The 18,628-nt window shown below is 38.0% G+C and overlaps 2 protein-coding genes across 5 annotated transcripts; one reads left to right on the forward strand and one right to left on the reverse strand.

Moving 5' to 3' along the window:
* Positions 1–671: 671 nt before the first annotated feature.
* LOC113686867 (uncharacterized) lies at positions 672–8,697 on the forward strand. 4 transcript variants are annotated; one of them, XM_027204545.2, is made up of 8 exons: positions 672–875; positions 986–1,042; positions 3,600–4,840; positions 5,214–5,287; positions 5,903–5,963; positions 6,066–6,172; positions 6,764–7,469; positions 7,619–8,697. In XM_027204545.2, exons 1-8 carry the CDS (start codon positions 859–861, stop codon positions 7,657–7,659), a joined length of 2,304 nt encoding a protein of 767 aa, XP_027060346.2. In that variant the 5' UTR covers positions 672–858; the 3' UTR covers positions 7,660–8,697. The 4 variants fall into 4 exon arrangements, with proteins under 4 accessions (XP_027060346.2, XP_089037443.1, XP_089037444.1 ...); XM_089181317.1 differs by lacking the exons at positions 672–875; positions 986–1,042 and adding an exon at positions 2,165–2,529; XM_089181318.1 differs by lacking the exons at positions 672–875; positions 986–1,042 and adding an exon at positions 2,397–2,524.
* Positions 8,698–9,597: 900 nt separating this feature from the next.
* Positions 9,598–16,797, reverse strand: LOC113686865 (uncharacterized). Its single transcript, XM_027204543.2, has 6 exons — positions 15,362–16,797; positions 12,048–12,131; positions 11,607–11,734; positions 10,497–10,613; positions 10,320–10,399; positions 9,598–9,886 (listed from the first exon to the last, which is right to left on the reverse strand). The coding sequence occupies exons 1-6, from the start codon at positions 16,015–16,017 to the stop codon at positions 9,770–9,772; spliced, it is 1,182 nt and encodes a 393-aa protein (XP_027060344.2). The 5' UTR covers positions 16,018–16,797; the 3' UTR covers positions 9,598–9,769.
* Positions 16,798–18,628: the final 1,831 nt, after the last annotated feature.

Below are 18,628 nucleotides of genomic sequence, written 5' to 3' on the forward strand. Positions count from 1 at the left end.
GAGATGTCTTTCAATCCCCTCCCCCGACCTCCACTCCCCTTATTTCAAGGGGGTTGGAAAGAGGCGCATTGCTAGATTCCAGTGAACGCCAGGGGAAATCTTAAGTCGACCTCATCCTCAGGCCCTTCGGTTCTAAGAAATCCCAAACTGCATTGGTTCTTTTAAGGGAATTGTGGGAAATACTAAATTAAACATCTAAAGCCTCGTTTTGAGTCAGAATTATGATGAAGTTACATCATTTACATACGTGATACCGGAAAGCCTATTCAGTGGAACTACTGTAAAACCTATTATATCGGTTACACGGAAGAGATAAAGACATGACCATGCCAAGGCCTATGGAATGCGTAACTCCTTCAAAACACTGGGTCTACAGCAAGAATACGGAAAACGAAAGCTTTAGATCAATAGTTCAAGTCTATCCCTGCTGTCTACTTTATTTTCCCTGTTTATGTAAAATATTAAAAACTATGGAAGTGATGTTTTATTTATAGCCGCAAGTTATTTGCGAAAAAACTTGAATTCTTTGGAGTGAAAGGTGTTTCTCAGTTCATTCTGGACGAGAATTTTCAATTCAACGGATCGAAAGTTTTGTTGACCCAAGGTTTTACTTCAAAAAATAAACGAACCTTACGCATTTGTCAAAAGTTTCGGGCTGGTGGTTTTGCTTTGTGTTACCAGTCAAAACCTGTTCGCTTTGCTTTGTTTCCACTATTTTGACCTTCTTGGTAGATCACCGCCACGTAATCTGTAATCTTCCCCTTACAATATCCTGCTTTATACTTAAATTAGCTGAAATTCCATACAAGAAGTCTACGATTGATAAGAACTTCTACAACATCCCATCAGCGGCGAAAAATGTGGACAGCATTAGGGTTGGTTTCTCGTACTTGGTTTCAACGCTTCTAAGTTACGTTCCACTACCTAGTGTAGTTTACAAATAAGCTTGATAAAGCACTAAGTAAACTGATCATTTCTCTTGTAGTTTGTACGCTTTTGGGCCAAGTTACAAAGATCTTAGGGAATATAAAAAATTACAAAGGTAAGTTGGATGTGTTATGTACAGAGAGGAATGGATTATTTGAAAAAAGATCATGTGATTTACGCATGAGGAGTTCTTAGCTCTCGCCAATTACGATTCCATTGACGGTCTGGCTAAGTTGAAACTTATTCCAGTTTAAGGCAATGTCCATCCACTTTAACAAAAGTGTAGAATTTAAAACAAATTGTTGTCAGGTTTGCCAACAATGTTCGCGAGATGATTATGAACACAGCATATCGTGTTATTTACAATTCAAGGAGATTTGCTTCTTCATGAGAAAGCGTTAAATTAACCTTTACGGCTAATCTGAAATTTTAACCTATCAGGTTTTCTTTCTCAAAAAATAAAGCGTACTTCTAATTAGAATGGATTTAAAACTAGTCTCTCCAGTCTTAAAATTAATGCTTTATACTCGATGAAAAGGTAAAAAATTGTGTTTGCAAAAGAGTTACCGAAACAATAAATTAGTTAGAAACTCTTTATGGTGGCCAATTTACATCACCAACTCAGTTGATAAAGACCAGCTTATCCAAAAAATTTATTATAACGGAAAAAAACGTGTACTTTTTCGCAGATATGGTTCTTCACTCCATTTTAGCAAAACATCATGGTCATGAGTAATCTTAAGTAATCTCAGCGTAAGGCACGTTGCTGAGTTGACCCACTCTTCGGTACCAATCGTATGATCCTCGGATTTTCCTCAGAAATGAAACTGAATTTGTTTCCGGCTTTTGCGCTGCTTCTGAACAGTGATCAAATTTTGATATCTTAGTGAAAGTGATAGTTATAAAATACCTTTTCCGGTTATTTGTAAAAAAGCTTGTTGTTTGGATTAATGGAGGCTAAACATCGTACACTATTTAACTAGAGCCGTATTTAACAGACTTTTCTAAACTGGCGCTAACGATCGTCAAAATTTATTCAACTCATGCGAATCGATATATTGCAAATAGACATAAATCCAGACAGAGAATATTGCGTTTTCGATATTTTCGGAAATTTTTTTTTCCCTTTTTTTTCAACCATAACCTAAGATAGTCAAAGGTCGCGCCAAAACCTGCCTGTGATGCATGCTTTTTCTACGTAGTTTCGACGCTAATTTTAGGAATGAGAGATGCAGTTGGGAGGTTGGAGTTAACCGCAACGTGAAGAAGGTTGTGTTTTCAATTTGCACGATTCCTACGACGACGGCAGCTCAACGGTACTAAACCAAAGTACTTCGAAGAAAAACATATTCGTAACTGCGCTATATTGGTTGGTCGCAAACAATTCATACTTTTTCCCATACTTTCAAGGCTTTGTCACTTATTTTATACACTGGAGAATTAACAACAGTAATTTACATATTCAATGTGCCAGTTAGCAGCACCTGCTAAAGTTTGTATACCGGTCGAGTGGTGCACCGAATACGTAAATTCACTGTCACTAACACAACGGCTACCAAACGGTACAAGTTTTACATTTCTACCAACAAAGAAATAAGTAAGGTATTGATTTATTTTACAGCCTTATTGTGTTGGGTAATTTTTTCGTCGGTAAAGTATCAATCATAGGAAAAAATGAAACGTAATGCGGGTAACTGAGCAACTTTGAAATCGCAAGAATTATAAATCATCTTTGTTTAGACATTGAACACTGAACACTGAACACAGAACACTGAACGTCCCTTTAAGCTAAACTCAAAATTTCGTTGAAATACCGGTAACTCTTCCTTTAGCAAATGAACTTTCAACTGTAAATAGTGGAAGGATATTGTTATTAGTGCGGATCTTAATCACAGAGCATTCAGCTTTATCATTATTCAAAACCTGTCGCGGTCTGAAAACCTCACATTGCACATATGACTGATATGAAATACTACTCCTGGGATTAACTAGCGGCTGGTAATTTGATGATTGGAAGACATTTGTTGCTTGTTTTTCGCCTCTTAACATATCCAAAAAGTCTACTAATAACTACGTTCAACGTCAGTAAAATTACACTCGCTGTACATACTCTATATCATAAAATGTACATTCATGTGTTACATCGGCTGCGTATGAGCATGTACTTTCAGTTCGAGGAAATTTTAACCGCTGCTGCGTATTGATATTTCTACTTATTCACTGCAAGGTTCAAAATTGTAATTTCTGTTTCTCGAGAAGGAATATTTTTTATCAATGTGCCATTTTGCAATTTTTGATATATTTATGCAGACTTTTTCAATGCTTCAAACATTTGGGAATAGATTAAGGACAGTCTCTTAAGATCGTAGTTTAATTTCGGTACAACTGGTTTCCAGTGGCTATCCGCATCGCTTTCAAATGCAAAATCCCCGACGGAAACTGAAGCCAACAACATAGAGGTCAGCCGCACACCTTCACTAAAGAAGCACAAATCATAAGCAGGGTTGTAACTTCTCTTCCTATCCTGTATATCCTTTCAAAGTAAAATTACAACCACGAATCCACTGCCTCGTGTCATCAATGCTGAAATTTTCACAGCATATTCAGTATATGAGGAAAGCAAAGAAGGATTTTGGTACTCCTAAGTCTTGTTGTTTTCTCTTTTTACCCAGATACCGAAAAACGAAAGGCGATAGAGCAGTTCTTATTCCAGAGGAAGCATTTGCTGTCGATGAAGAATACCTTCCTTATCTTGATGAGGTCAGAATCCAAGAGCAACCTCAGAACCTTCAAGATGGCTCTTCTGTTTCGTATGAATCAGAAGGTATCAAGTTTAAGTATTCCATGGGAGGAAATATCAAGTTCTACGATGACCACATCGCTCTAACAAGTCCAAGAAAAAAGGTGAAAAGTGGCAAGTATTCGTACCAAATTCTGAACGATACTATGGAAAGTTCTTTGAACGACTCGCCAGCACGGAGCGCGCTATCCGCAAATTTTGGCACTATGGATATGACACCGAGGATTTTGAGTACACCGGTGAAAAGCACCTTAGAAGTTGACGAGAAAAATTCTCAGGGTAGGACAGAGACAGCGGTTAAAAGTAAGCCGGAAAATGGAAACATAAATTCTAACTTGCAAATTCACGCGGTTTTGGAACGATTAAGGGTGGCAGATGATGAAACAACTCAGCTGTCTAAAAGTAACCCAACATCTTCGAGTATTGCCGATAGTATAGCAAAGGTTGACTCATGGAAAACGGATTTTAACAATTGTAACAGTCCTTCGCATAACGTCGAAGAGATGATTTCGGGGGAGACTGTCTTTCGGCAGGAAAACTCGTCGTCTGGAAATGGCGCGAGGGTACGAGATTACTCTCCTATTCGGACCACACCAGCAAACGAAAATCTGGCAAAATTAAAAGATGAGGTAACACCAAATATTGAGGCCAGAATTGAAAATTACCCAACTAGGACGTCTGAGGAGAAGATTATTTGCGAACCAGAAGTTACGGAGGTTAACGTGAGCTCAAGAAATGAAACTGGAAATAAGAATTTTGACGCGAAAAGAGGAGAAATGCAGGATCCTGAAAGAATGAACCGATATAATCGGACATTACTCTATGTTAATGAGCAAAATGAGACATTGCATAATGGAGACTACAACGAATTAAACATTGATATGTCAGATTTGAGTTCAGACGTGTTTACAGACAGCGAAATACCCACATCCGGGTTCTTATCGCAATCACGTGATGGAAAGAGTGACTTGGATTTTTACCCAGACTCCCCGACAACAGAACAAGCTTTCTCAAAGACTCCTTGTAGCTCCAGAAAAAACAGCTTGGATTCATACATAACTGACGACAGCATGTCCGCAACCGAAATGAACCAAAGAATGGGAGTGAAGAAAAGTAAGCTAAATCTAATGAAAAATAAGGGATAAGATAAGTGCCAAAAAATCCTTCAAAACAATCGAAACTCGCATAATGGTAACTGTACACTAGCGAAACTGATATTTGTATATTTGACCGTGCAATAATTGTTGTCTCAATCGATCAGTGTTTTCCAAATAAACTGGCTCTTCCTCGAATATCTTAATGAACATGAGAGAATGCCAGAATAAGTTAATCAAATAATTATATTGTGATTCTCTCTAGTACGATTTCGACCAGATTACGTGGCCTCCAAAACAATTGAGATAGAAAAAAAAACAAATACAGGCTGCATCGCCTAATGAGAGAATGAAAAGGGAAACGCCGAGTATCAATCTTTTTTTGTTCACAGATATGCATCAGTCGGTTTCAAATGGTGAAGTACATTCAAATTCATTCATAAAACAAAACGGCAGAGCAAAACAGGTAAGGAATTTTTTCTTTTTTTCATGCAGGTAATATTCAAACAACTTAATGGCAATTTTTCTACCAACCAAAGTAATCCTGTATTGCCTTCAAAGCTGCATTAAAAAAGGTTCTATCACCTGGTTGGTTGTATTTAACAAACACAAGGCGTCGCCTGCTTAAAACAGATTACCAACTAATGCTAATACTTGTTGCCAAGAAATTACAAAGAGAGAGAAACCCTAGTTCTCTGCTTATTTCGATGCCAGTTCTTCGTTGTCTTTTATACTCGATATTACACTCGCTGCTGCCTCAATTATCGATCTTTCTTGGCTGGTGTTGCCTTGTTTGGTTTTCCTCAATTTTTTTTTTTTTTAATATTATTAGTCTGAGATAAGTTCTCCTACCCCGGCCTCTTTTTTCCAATCGTTAGAAGATATAAATAACTGTAAGTATGTCAAAAAAAACCACTCACGTTGTGCTTACCCAATATTTTTAATTGACCCACCTGAGTCAAAATCACAGGTGGATCTACTGAAACGCTTTGGAATAAACTTAAGAGTCTTATGTGGTGCCATTCAGTTATTCTTTGTTACTACTGTTCATTAACTTCTTTTCGTGCGCAATATTTTCCAGCAACAAGGTGTAAGTATTAAAGCATCGGACGCGAAATCCCAACAACTGAAATCTAAACAAGGTGAGCATTTAGCTAGGAAATACTTGTCATGATTTCAATTTATCTATTCATTCATTTATTTATTTTATCTGTTATTTTCATTTTGTTCGCAATCTCTCTCAGGAGCGAAGACAATCGAATCGAAGAAAATGGATTTTAACAAGAAAGCGAAGTCTAAAGTAAATTCGTTCAGCAATATTGGACACGTACCGGGAGGGGGGCGAGTGAAGGTAATTGTTGGGTCTCAAAGGAGTTAACTATTGGCCGTACAACGGTAAAATTAGCCATAAGGCATAAAAGTTGACAAATTTTAACCGTTAGTCATAAAACGGCCAAAATTTGAACCATATGCCGTCAAGAGACGTCACCCCATTGTGACCTAATCAGTACAAAGATGAAAAAAGAGTTCAACTCTGTTTAAGCCCATCTTTCAAAATTAAGCTCGTTCTGATCAATAGTTCAATCATGTTATTAGGAGAATTGGATCTCGATATTCTTTAAAGAAACAGGTTGTAATTCTGAACAAAAATGAACTCCTCTTCGCCGGATAAACACCCGGCCCTTTCCATTTTTTTTTTGCCATGTCTGTATTCTGGTTTGTGCCGTTTTCCATACTGAGCATCTTTCGCGTAAATTGAATAAGATTCAAAGCTGTGCGCCTTTCGACGATAGCTCTCCCCATATTGATGTTTACTTTGGGTAGGAAACACACATAATTAGTTTTTGTTTCTTGAATCGCGTGCAACTTTCTTTACGAGAAGCCATATGTCATAAATCAACTTATTTACCCGACTAACATCTTTTCTTTCCTCCTATTTTAGATTCAGCAAAGTAAATTGGGTCAGCGGCTTAAACGGGTAGAACCCAGAACGGACACCCATGGGGTTGAGGCATACAGTAACTTACCCTCCGAATTTCAAGAAATTGCTAAACGCCTCGCTAAACAGGATAAACAGCTTCGAAATTCTAAAATTGTCGGCAACAGTTCAAATGGCAGAAGCCGACCTCGCTCGCGAAGATCGAGCCGCGGCTCCAGTCGAGCAGGAAGCGTTAGTCCCGATCGAAGATCAACTTCCAAACCAAACTTCAGGTTGGGAAATCTTTCAGGTTCGTCGTTCAATCTCAACACTTCTACCACAAGCCTTGGGCATAGCTCACCAAACAAAGCTTCCAGACGACCCGTAGTAAACAGGTCACCCAGCATTCGATCCAGGCCAACAACACCAAGTTTGAGTCGGTCACATCCAGCTACTTATGTCACACCGTACGATTCCCGGTCACGGCCTTCTTCCAGACCTTCCTCCCGTCCGAACTCACGCCCAACGTCCCCCGTTTCGAGGTCAAGAAACGCGTCACCTACGAGTGGTGGGCGCTCACGAGGATCGTCGCCCGTTCCGACCAGTCGAAAATCATCGACGCTAAGCCGAAACTCACCGAGCGTTAAGCGGTCAAAGAAAAAGATGGCAAACGGAATGGGGGGAAGATCTATGAATCTGAACGCGCTGACGAGCGTGGAAATCGGTCTTGGTGAGTATTGGTATCAGGCGAAGATAACTGGATCCATGTTGTCACCGAAACGTGATCCAAATCATACACTAACCTAAAAGAAAAAGGGACATGTTTTCATGATAAACGTGTCTAATACTTTCTGTTTTTGTTTCTTTTTATTTCTCCAGCATCTGGATCAGTATTTCAAGTGATTCCAGTTCATAAATAACGCGGAACATTGAGAGAAGCTTGGTTTGCATCACCCTATACAATTGTCAGTGACTTCTCCAAAGCATCTCGTGAAGCCATCGCAAACAGCTGAATGTGTTATATAAACTGCAAGTGCGTTCGCGCATGCTCTCTTAGTCACAGAACGGTTTCTATTGTTGTCTTTAATAGCTGCTGGTCAGCTACAAATTATATCCTGAGCTGAGCAGGTCATGTCGTTCGTTTTTGACGTTATCTGTATTGGGTTTGATTTGCCACAGCCGATGTTTGTTTAGCTTCCTATGGAAAAGCAAAGAGAGGAATTTGAAATAATGAAAATATATCTATATGATAGGGAAAATAAAAGTGACAACGTAAATAGCACGCAGTAAGGAATATGTCACATGGCAGAGACAGGTTGCTTGGCATTTGACACCATCCTCATCCTCAAATGAGCTTGGTGACCGCTCATATAATCTGTCCTCAGTATTAGTGCACTTCGCCGATCAGATTATGAGTGTAATCAACATATTCTTTTAAGAGGTAACATAAACTGCGGAAGCCCCGACAACAATAGGAGAAATAATCTTGAAAACGCAACGATCGGCAGCGGCAAAAATCCTTGACTGCATCCTTGGGTATACGCTTAAGAATGCAGTTATCACGCTAAAAAACAAACGAAAAGCTCCTACTACTCTCAAATTTATCGAGTTTCCAGAGATAACGTTAAAGCTCGTTTTCAATAGAAAATTTTTCCAAATCAGTATGGATGTTAGGCCCAAGATAATTAATCTGAGGAATTAGGAAAAATGGCGATTATGAATTAGTAGCGGTTGATTGAAATCAAACTATTTCATTACTAATTGTTTCGTTATACCTCTCTTGGTTGCTAAATTTTGTATCTAAACAAGAATAATGCTTAGGCACGGTCGTGTACGTGTTTAAAATGGAGTGATTTTGTAAGAAAATGGGATGAATTTTCATCAATTCAAATAAACAAGATACCACTTTAAGACATTTAAGTTGGTTTCATAAATTAAATTGCTTTTGCAGCCAGTTGTGTTCAGCGGTCATTACACGAATTGCAACAGTAAATAATCCACTCGTTGCATAAAGGGGGTAAGTTTCTAAAGAAACTGTGGTGCTGCGTTGGTGGGAAAGTATAGCAGGTAATTAAGTGTTAACAACTGAGTTGAAAACGTAAATTGGCACCGTAAAGGGTAAAAAAGCTTACGTTTCGAGTGTTAGCCCTTCGTCTGAGCGATTGAAGGGCTAACGCTCGAAACGTCAGCTTTTTATCCTTTATGGTGGCCAATTTACGTTTTCAACTCAGTTGTTAACACTAGTTGTATAGTTTGGGGAGATGACGTGCGAATTGCATTTAATTTGAACCCGGGGGTGGCATTTGATCGTGTAATCTGTTCTTCCAGGTGAGTGTAGTCCTGAGAAGAACTGTTATCGGTAGTAGTGACTGACGTTTCGACAACCTGAGCGGAAGTCATCATCAGAGTCAAGTGACGAGTTGCTGCCAGTCGAGTATTTTATGTCCTGATCGTGTAAAACTAACTGGTCAGTTTATCCGTGTTGTTATCACTGATTATGGATTTGATTATGTCACCCATTATTGAAGCACCTAGACCTGTTAATTGAACGGACACTGACCGGGTCTGACCAACGTGCCATTGTCAAAAAGTCTTGAAACAGACACTTCTGTTAACCCTCTATATGCTAACACCAGTATACATATTTCCCACACTTTTCTCTATAAATTTCCAAGTTGTTAGTAAAGAGAGTGTTTTTGATAGGAAAGTTGGCGAATTTTCAGGAAAACCTGACGAACTTCTGCGAACTAATATCGCAACTAAACCTCTCGAGCAACAGGAGCTGAGACAAGTTCTTGAAGCAGCGCAATCTGGTCTCTTAAACGGGATAACCCAGAATCTTTGAAAGAAAATATATCTTTTTCTGTAACTAGAAGCTTTTGAAAGCTTCATCAACTTTATTTATTTTCCAGCAATATTTGGTACATAATGTACGTGGTTTATTTAAATTTCGAATTTGTCAATAAATTAAAAGCTCTCTCATATTAATACAAACTAATTTGTTTGCTCTCACTGGTAAGAATAAGTTCATTAGTTTGGCTGTAAAAACAGATCCTGATTGAGCAAATTTTGTCTTCGGGCTCTCTCGATGGCTGACATTAACATGCTTTGACACCTGACTTGGGAGAAGTCCATCTGATCATATGGCTGAAAATAGCAAAACAAAGAAAAGCAAAATTAGCTTTATCTTCCAGCTTTGGTGCTTTGCATTTCTGAGAAGTCTTTTAGTTTGGTTGTTCGAAGACGGTTAGCGCTAATGAAGGAAAGCTTACACTATTTAACAAGTGGATGCCATATTGCTCTACGGCTGTTCAGTAATTCACCTTTTCGGCCTCAGATTTCACGTGTAGTGTCACGTGACTTCTGATGTAAACAAACCGCCAAACTTCGGACATTGAGTCAACTACCCACTACCTGTGTCCGATTTCGGCTTTGAAATTTTGTCGTAAACAATTTCCCTCCCCCGTGGTTAATTTTGCGCGTCCTCATGATCTCACTTGGTTAAATAACATAGAAGTGGAATAATAAATGCATAATATTTCCATTGATCGTAATGTGTCTACATCGATGATTAACTTACCGTAAGTACCATGTGCAACTTATGGAGAATCAGCAGCAACATGGCCACTCCAAAGAAATGCAGATCTCCTAACCCTGAACCTGAGGGTGAAAGAGACACAAGGAATGTTAAGATTTATGGACGATTTTGACTTCCCATTTGACGAATAATTGTTTAATCAAAGGATCGTGTACGCACCAATCAAATGCCTCCAGCAGGCAAATAGCTGAGAGGTAAGTGACATGCGCAGTGAAGACCATGTACAATTAAGCAGCTGGCTTGTCCATTGAGAGAGAATAGACAGCGCCGTGGAAACTAGAAAAAAACAAAAAACAACGGAATAAACGCAAGGCATGGTAGAAATCGGAAAATTAAATTTAAGGAAAAATCTGTAAGTTCATAAATTATTTCAGCTTATCCACTTTGCGACCTGCCATGGATTATGGGAACGTGACCTCTGGGAATGAGATTCCCTTCTGTTTCAAAACAACAACGAGGATCATTGAAAACTGTCGTAAGATAGAACTACTGTATTTGTAAATTGTGTTTTGGCGTTCTCCTTTTCGTATCTAATATCATGAACTCACGAAAGCTTGATAACAATGAGTTCCTTTTCTAAACTAAAACAGAGCCATGGAGACAGCCTCAACCTTAGGTGTAGATAAAAATTTGTCAGAATATGTGTTAACACGAGGAATTGTGATCTTATCTTAACGAAATAGTATCTGATAGATTGTCTTGCCTTGCGTAGGACTAACTAAGAGAACAGAACACAAAAATTGTATCTGGTGGACTGCCTTGCCTAGCGTAGGACTAGCTAAAAGGAACAGAATAATAAAATTGTTCTTGCTAGTGTAGATCAGTGCAAGTCATCTCAATAAAACAGTTGAAAGAAGATTTGGAAACGGAGAGAGTCACCTGAAGGTGTATTACAACCCGGAACTCCTACGAAGGGCTGGAGTGCCAGGGACAACCTAGGTCGTGCAAAAAGTGCGGGAAATATAAAGTACTTTTTATTGGAGCGAACATATGGAACTTTGAGATCATTTTGGTTTTATCAACTGAGTTAAAGATTGGCCACCGTCAAGATCGGCAGCCCTTCCGCTCTGGCGAAGGGTTAACGCTCGAAACGTCAGCTTTGAAACTCTTTACGATGGCCAATTTACATTAACTACTCAGCTGATAAAACCAAAATTATCTTGTTACGTTCCTCCACCAAAGTAGCACCACAGTTTCTTTCGAAACTTCCCCCCTTTATTCATATGGAATTCTAATGCTGTTAAAACTTGTTGAAACAATATTTCTTACGTTTTTGAGCACAAAGCAGGGGCGTGGCTCGTATAAAGTATCGTATACCCCACTGTACATTTAACAGAAACTTCCGCAGGGGGGTGGGTTCATTTTCCTCTATCAGCTCTGCCATGACACCAGCCAACCTAGGGAGAATAAACGCGACGATTAAACTCGCAGCGATGCAATTTAAGTCGTGTAATCTGTATCCAATTGTATTGACCTGACTTTGTGTTGGGCACTGAATTTTGTTTCAAGAGCTGTGGGTCCAGTACCGCTGTTACAGACATCGGTCAGATAAATTTATTTTGCATTCAAAAAGGTAACATCAGGATGCGAATAAGAAGTACTATTCTACAAAGCTCTATCCTGACTCCAGTAGAATTAAGTGATGAGCAGCATTGCTCTCCGACAGAAGCAAAACGATATTAAACGTTTTAAGCGATTCGTTGTCCTCACCTTCCTGCAAACTCCACCCCAAGTCTGGGATCCTTACTGTTGTTAAAGCCTTGCACCAACAGTCGCGCAAAAACGCGTCCCTGTCTGAAGTTCGGGGGGAAAAATAAGAAAATAGATATTTAATGACCTGGTAAAGGTCTTATTCACATAAGCTTTCCATGAAATTTATCATCGATAAAAAAGGATCAATAAACGTCTTCTAGGTATTGAAAAGCCCTTCAAACAAACACTTTTTTTCCGATCGATGGTAGCGAATCTTATGAAGATGTTCCTACCTTACTTAAAGACGGACTTAGAACCCGTGAGATGTCTACAGAAGGAACCAGTCAATATTTATCGCCTTTGGGAGGGGGTCAGATGATTATGATTGTGTCACAATAAAATGGTCAAACATTTACCTGTATTCCCTATAAGGCTCTGCAGTATTTAAATCCCCCCCCCCTTATTGGCAGTCAATTTTCTATGCCCCCCCTAAAACTCTGTTAGCGACAACTGATCCCCCTCTATTTCCCCCCTGAATACTATATGATCCCTCAAAATATCCTCGCCCCAGCCCCCTCCTCCCTTGACAATGACTAATGACAGCTACTTCATCAAAAATTAATTAAGCTATTGACGATGCCATTAAAATAATATCCATCTAGTTGATAAAAACCAACTAAATCTTCCTCGGAAAATACATGTAAATCAGCAGGGCTCTCTGTGATAACGTTAATGCATGCAATAAGGTGTGTTTTCAAGAAAATTAGGTCACCATTATTATGAGGCTGACATCAGTCTTAGAACCGTGCATCATACTTGAATCATATCATTATTACAATAATTACTATTTACATAAACCCTAGGAAATGTAAGCTTTTATCAGTGCCGCCATCTGACTTGATATAATTGTTCTTCCGATATTTGACACTCGGTTAGATCAAAGTATTCATTTTTTGTTGGCACCTGTTGGCAAAATTCAAGATAAATGTTCACTTTTTAAATGTGCTCTTACTGTCTTTTAATCTTCGTTGTTTACCTTCTTTGGAAATATAGCCAAAATTTTTTGTCTCCCTAGTCCTTTGCTTCAAACGTTTAATATTGAATCACTCTCGACCTTTCACGATTTGAAGCTTAAAACGACAACAAGCGAAACCTTCCTGAATCACAAATTTCTTTGCGAGTCGCAGTACAGCAGCATTTTCATTGCCCAAAAACATATATCGGGTTATGGGGGTCTTGATCTGGGGCTATAAGTTCTTCAACTTGATGACTGAACGCAATTTCTTCGGACGAAGAAAAATTTATCAGGCTACATGTTCAGTTATTTTTATTTGGAGGCTTTTAAGCAAGTAGTTTACTGTCAAGTTCTTAGAAAAAAACATTCATTTCACTCTTCCATTTTAATAAGTATACGGTATTGATTGTCATTTCCTGGTGTGCGCCTTTGTCATTCTTTCGCTTTCAAATACTTGGGATCTTTTTTAAGAACTAACATTAGAAAAAAAAGCAGACAATTAGAAATTATGATTTCAATTATCAGCGCACCGAAAAGGAACACTGAAATACTATCAGCAGATCTCTTTAATTACACAAATCGTCTTCTTTCTGAACGGAAATAGTAGCGACTTGCACCATTTTTAATCAGTCAGAGTTTCAATAGGATTTGTTGTATAAACAGAGTAAACGAAGTACCAGGAAAACGAATTAACATTTTGGTTTATCGCGTGTGAACGACCAACTCTTCGAACAGCGGGGAGCGAAGTAAACCTGTTGGTTCCTTATCCGTCGAGAGCGGGATATGATCCATAGAATTTACAAAAAAAAGATGACAAAAAAAAAAAAAAGAATGACGACAAAGTTTTTTTTTTCTCCAATAACGGTCGGAAAGGATGAAGACAAGCCACATAAACCACAAGGGAGGTATGGTAACCTGATATTAATTTCTGTTGAACGCAAGTCAGTTAGGTTTCCACATCACATGGGAAGACTCCATCATATCTACCCACTTTTTTTACCAGTGTTGTTTCTTTCATGATCCAATTTAACTAAGCCACATTTATGAGTTTTAAAAAGTGTTTTATCCACTCCAAATGTACCCTTATTGTAAATTTGTAACTTGTTAATTGGTATTTCCCTCCCATTTGTGAATAACCGCCTGTTTCAACCTGTTCTTGCGGTGCTACGCTTTCATTACTTTATTGAAGTATACTCTAGCCTTAGGCAATCAAAGTTATGTTCGATCAAACAAATATTTCAGAAACTGATCCATGAAATACCCAACACTGGCCTAAAACTGTATTGAAGGCCTAAGAGTTTTTAATTAAATTTTTATTCTATCCAGCAGGGCCTGTTTGTTATTCAAACTGGTAATTCATGACAGAAGTTAGAACTTTGTTCTTTCCTTAATAAAATAAACCCAATGTACTGACCGCAAAATAACTGGATTTTATTTCATCGTTCATTTTATCCCAAACCGCTATCTCTTCCACTGATACACATGAAAAGAAGTTACAAATATTTCAAAACACAACATTCTATCATCGCCTGTATGATCAGATGGAATAAACAAATAAGACCATTCAGGTTTTTCAGATTTCGTATTGTTTGATGCGAAATATAACGATATCAAAAACTGAATATGCCTTTTAGTTCCGCAAACAACTGTACAAACTACTTCAAATGAAAAAAAATTCCAAACCGGATATTGGACGCATACGAATTTCTCTTGCCGTAGCTTTTCTAAGGTGTGTTTGACAATTATTCCTTATGGCCTTTCTTTTTTTTCTTTCTCCTTTGTCAAACGTAAAAATCATTTTAAAAAAACTTCGTTCCTCATATGCACCGTTTTTTTTATCCATTTCGCACAATGAATATTTGAATCGCCCATTTTCCTAAAACTATTTTAAAGACGTTCGGGGAAATTTATATCTCATTGATTTTCGCCGACGCTCGGTGCTAAATGAAAAAATATTATGTACACCGTAAATTTTTTTCTTTTTTTTCTTTCTCTTTTTTGAGTATATCTTTGAAATCAATTGCTAGCTAGACTCTCGCGATCGGTGTAAATTACTTCGAGCAATCGTATTTCAATAGCGTTGAAATATTGTCTTTTGGTGCCATTGAAGCCTGTTCTGACGTGCTATTGAAAGCATCGAATTTAGCTTTTCATCTTCACATCGGCTGATAAAATATCTGTTCGAAAAATTTGTTTTCAACATTTAACAAATATTTTAAAACAAACCCTAAAATGAAAATAATTATGTCGCCGACTTTTAAATTTATTAATTCCCACGAGATCTTTTAACCTTCGTGTCAACTTTTTTCCTACCTACCTGAAAATGTAGATGATATGTCTAGATGTGGAACCGGCGCGGTGAATCCACTGACTCGCACCCGAAATGTGGGATATTTCTGTTGGCAAAGGCACGAGTGGATCCCATCTGAATGCGCGGAATTCATTCCCCGCTTTCGGAGAGTTTTTAGTTTCTTCGTTATAAAAACTCGTTGGTAATGGATCTTTGAGTTTTTCGTGCCAATATTCATCAAAATACTTGCTGGCGAGTGATTCCCTCTCGAACAGTCTGTAATTCGTGGCAATTTTTTTTACATATCGATCTTTTTCCTCGAGATTCGCAGTGCTTTGCCAGAACGCGTGTCCGCACTGCAGACCTTCAAAGCGCCTGAAGTTTTCGTCTCTAGTCTTGAAAAAGTGTAAACACTCGGTCTTGTTATTTGACCAACGCCGAGCCTTCAGTTGCAGTCCTTGACCCAAAGGAAAATACATTGTGGACAAAAAGATATCGGCCAAAGAAGGCGCTCGTACGTCCACAAAAATGATCATAGCTGACATCGTGAGAGTGACAGCTAAAGAAACACAAACTATAACAAGCCGTAGGCTTGGTAGAGGCCATGAAGACGAGGTCGCCGCCGCCGGCTTCACGATCGGTTTGGGGCTACAGTTTGTGATGCTAACCTTCTTGGCAATCATTTTCTTGGACTCTACAGTGTTGTGTTCATCACAGACCAGCCTCGGCTGCCTTCGACAATATGCCGTGTTCTGTGCGGAAAAAACTGACTCGGGCCTTTAGCGAATGAATACAGATTATTACTCAATAGCTCGCATTCGAATAGAATATTACTCGTACATAAAGCTGATACCAAAACCGAGAAATTTTGGTGAAAAAAAGAATATTTCCGCGTTGTTAGATAAAAAGTCTTTTGAAGGAAATCGACTCAAGGCGATCGTAATTCGAAACGGCGCCAGTTGTTGAGTGGTTTTCGCGATCAATTTGTGTCCGCTTTTTGGCTCTATCTTTACTTTTGTTCTATATTTTCATTAAAGCGCATAAATTACTCTGCCGTGAAAGCTGCATATTATTCTGGGGAGAATAGGAACGATGTGATTGGCTGAAAGGTACTAATAATCAGAGTATAAACAACACCCGTTCAATGAATGGAGCTACGACAGACAGAACAATAAAACCAATTTATGGAGCTCAAAACAGCTGTTTCGCGAGTAAATAATTTTAAAAAATTGACAACGGAGAGAAACACGCGCGTTTTTTCCGCAGATGAATACAGCTGTTTGGATTATTAAGATCTCTCTATAATTTGCCATAGAATTTTTGATAAATTCTGTAAGAAAGTCTCTTCCAATCTAGTCGAAAATTGTCCTGTTAAGTTTACAAAAACATGTAAGGCATAAACTGAGTCACGAATCTGCAATGAAATCTGCTCGTACTAATTCTTAAATAAATGTTGAATTCAGTTCTGAATTTTGGGGATTTATGCCAAAAAAGGTCTTGGTGTTTCCTCAGGGAATTTAAAATGAGATGATTTAAATGGTCATTTTGGAAAACACTTGTTTCTACTAAGATTTGATTAATCCCTATTCTTTGGAATTGTTCAGCAATGAGGGAATCTATTTGAGCCCAAATGTCTTTTATAATCTCTTTCTCAGTGAATTGAAATATTCTGTAGAGGTAAATTCGACATTTAAACATTTGCTTTCAAGTTTTGTTCCTGTTGTCTGTGAATCTAGGAGCCGATTTTGGTAGAATTTTCTGAATAATTATGAAACCAAGGGTGATAAATTGCTAACTCTAAACGCACAGCTGTCGGATTGCTAGAAAGAGCACAACAAGGAGGGGAAATGGAGATCTTATGTGTGTGAAGAAAGCTTTACTCTTTCGTCTGATCTGTACAACAAATTACTTATTTCTTTTGTTTAATTTTCTTTTACTAAAGAGCGGTACTTGACAATAAATGACAGAGGAAGAGAATCCGACCATTATGGTGCACTCAGGTTATTATCAATAGATTTTCCTTTTTATTCCTAATGAACCAACTTTCTTAAAGTTTTCCTTTATTTATCTATGAGAACTTCCTGTCTTGAGGAAAGTCATGCTTGCATATTCAGCGGTCATTTTTCCTGTCAAAACAAAATCAATAAACAAACTAAAAACCACGTATAAAATGCAAATATTCGTGATTACCAAAAACAACGGTGTGTAATCTCTTCAAATTTAAGAGATAACTGAAGGTTTTGATCCAAATCTTACCTCGTCGGTTTTTATCTTAGACACTCAATATCCCAATTTAAATGAACTTTAATTCCTGATGAATACGAAGTAAATTTGGGTTTAAAATCTCATGATGTGATATATTACAAGGTTATGTGTGAACGGTAGAAAGTTTCGAAATAAAAGTACCCTATCCTTTACTGATGACGTTTGAACATTTGGTCGTGGGTTTGTGAAGAGACTATGTCTTAATAATTTTTATCAAAAATTAATTTCGAGAAAAATATTTTGTTTTTTTTATACGTATTCACCGTGGATAACTGCGCTCAGTTTTAGATCAAAACAACCCAAGTTTTTACGGATAATCATAGAGGAAGGATTTATCGTTGATAAACATGAAACTCGTTATTTAAATTTCATTGAGATCACTTACATCTGCAATGAATCGAATTCTAAGCTTTCCCTGATTGGTTGTAACCTATCCTCTTTCAGGGTACAGATGTTTTCGAAAAATTTATCATTTTCTTTGCTGAGTGTTATCGCATTTTTCACACCTTCTTAAGCAAACTTAGCTAAACCAAACAGGAACAACTTTTCACAGCAAACCTAAAGACTGGTTCCAAATTTTTCTCATTTTAATAGTCTTTTCATTACCATAGAGCAGATGCCGTTTGAGATCGAACAAGTAAGACGCCGAAATGAAGCTAAAAAATTATTGACATATCCGCCTTAGCGTTCCTATTGCGATTTGTCTGTTTCCACGCCACTTTGATGTCTTCTGAGATCTGCAGCTTAAAAGACACAAGTTTAAAACGTAAATCGTTTTGTGAGAGCTAAGTCAATGAAGCGATTAAGTCAGTTTCGGTTAAAGAAAGAATTAAAAGTTTTGTCTCATTGAAAACCTGTAAACGTTTATTACGAGCACGCAGCTTCCAAGCACCGTCCGAAACTTAAAATATACCTCCAAAATAACATGAGGGTTTGAATGATACACTTCTGCCTTTTCCCACTTCAACTATCGTGCATTCATTTTTTATGAACTCAGCCTTCTGCAAGTTACCCCAAGCAAAATTAAAG

This window comes from Pocillopora damicornis, chromosome 9 (genome assembly GCF_964200805.1).
Source record: "Pocillopora damicornis chromosome 9, jaPocDami1.2, whole genome shotgun sequence".
Lineage (NCBI taxonomy): Eukaryota > Metazoa > Cnidaria > Anthozoa > Scleractinia > Pocilloporidae > Pocillopora > Pocillopora damicornis.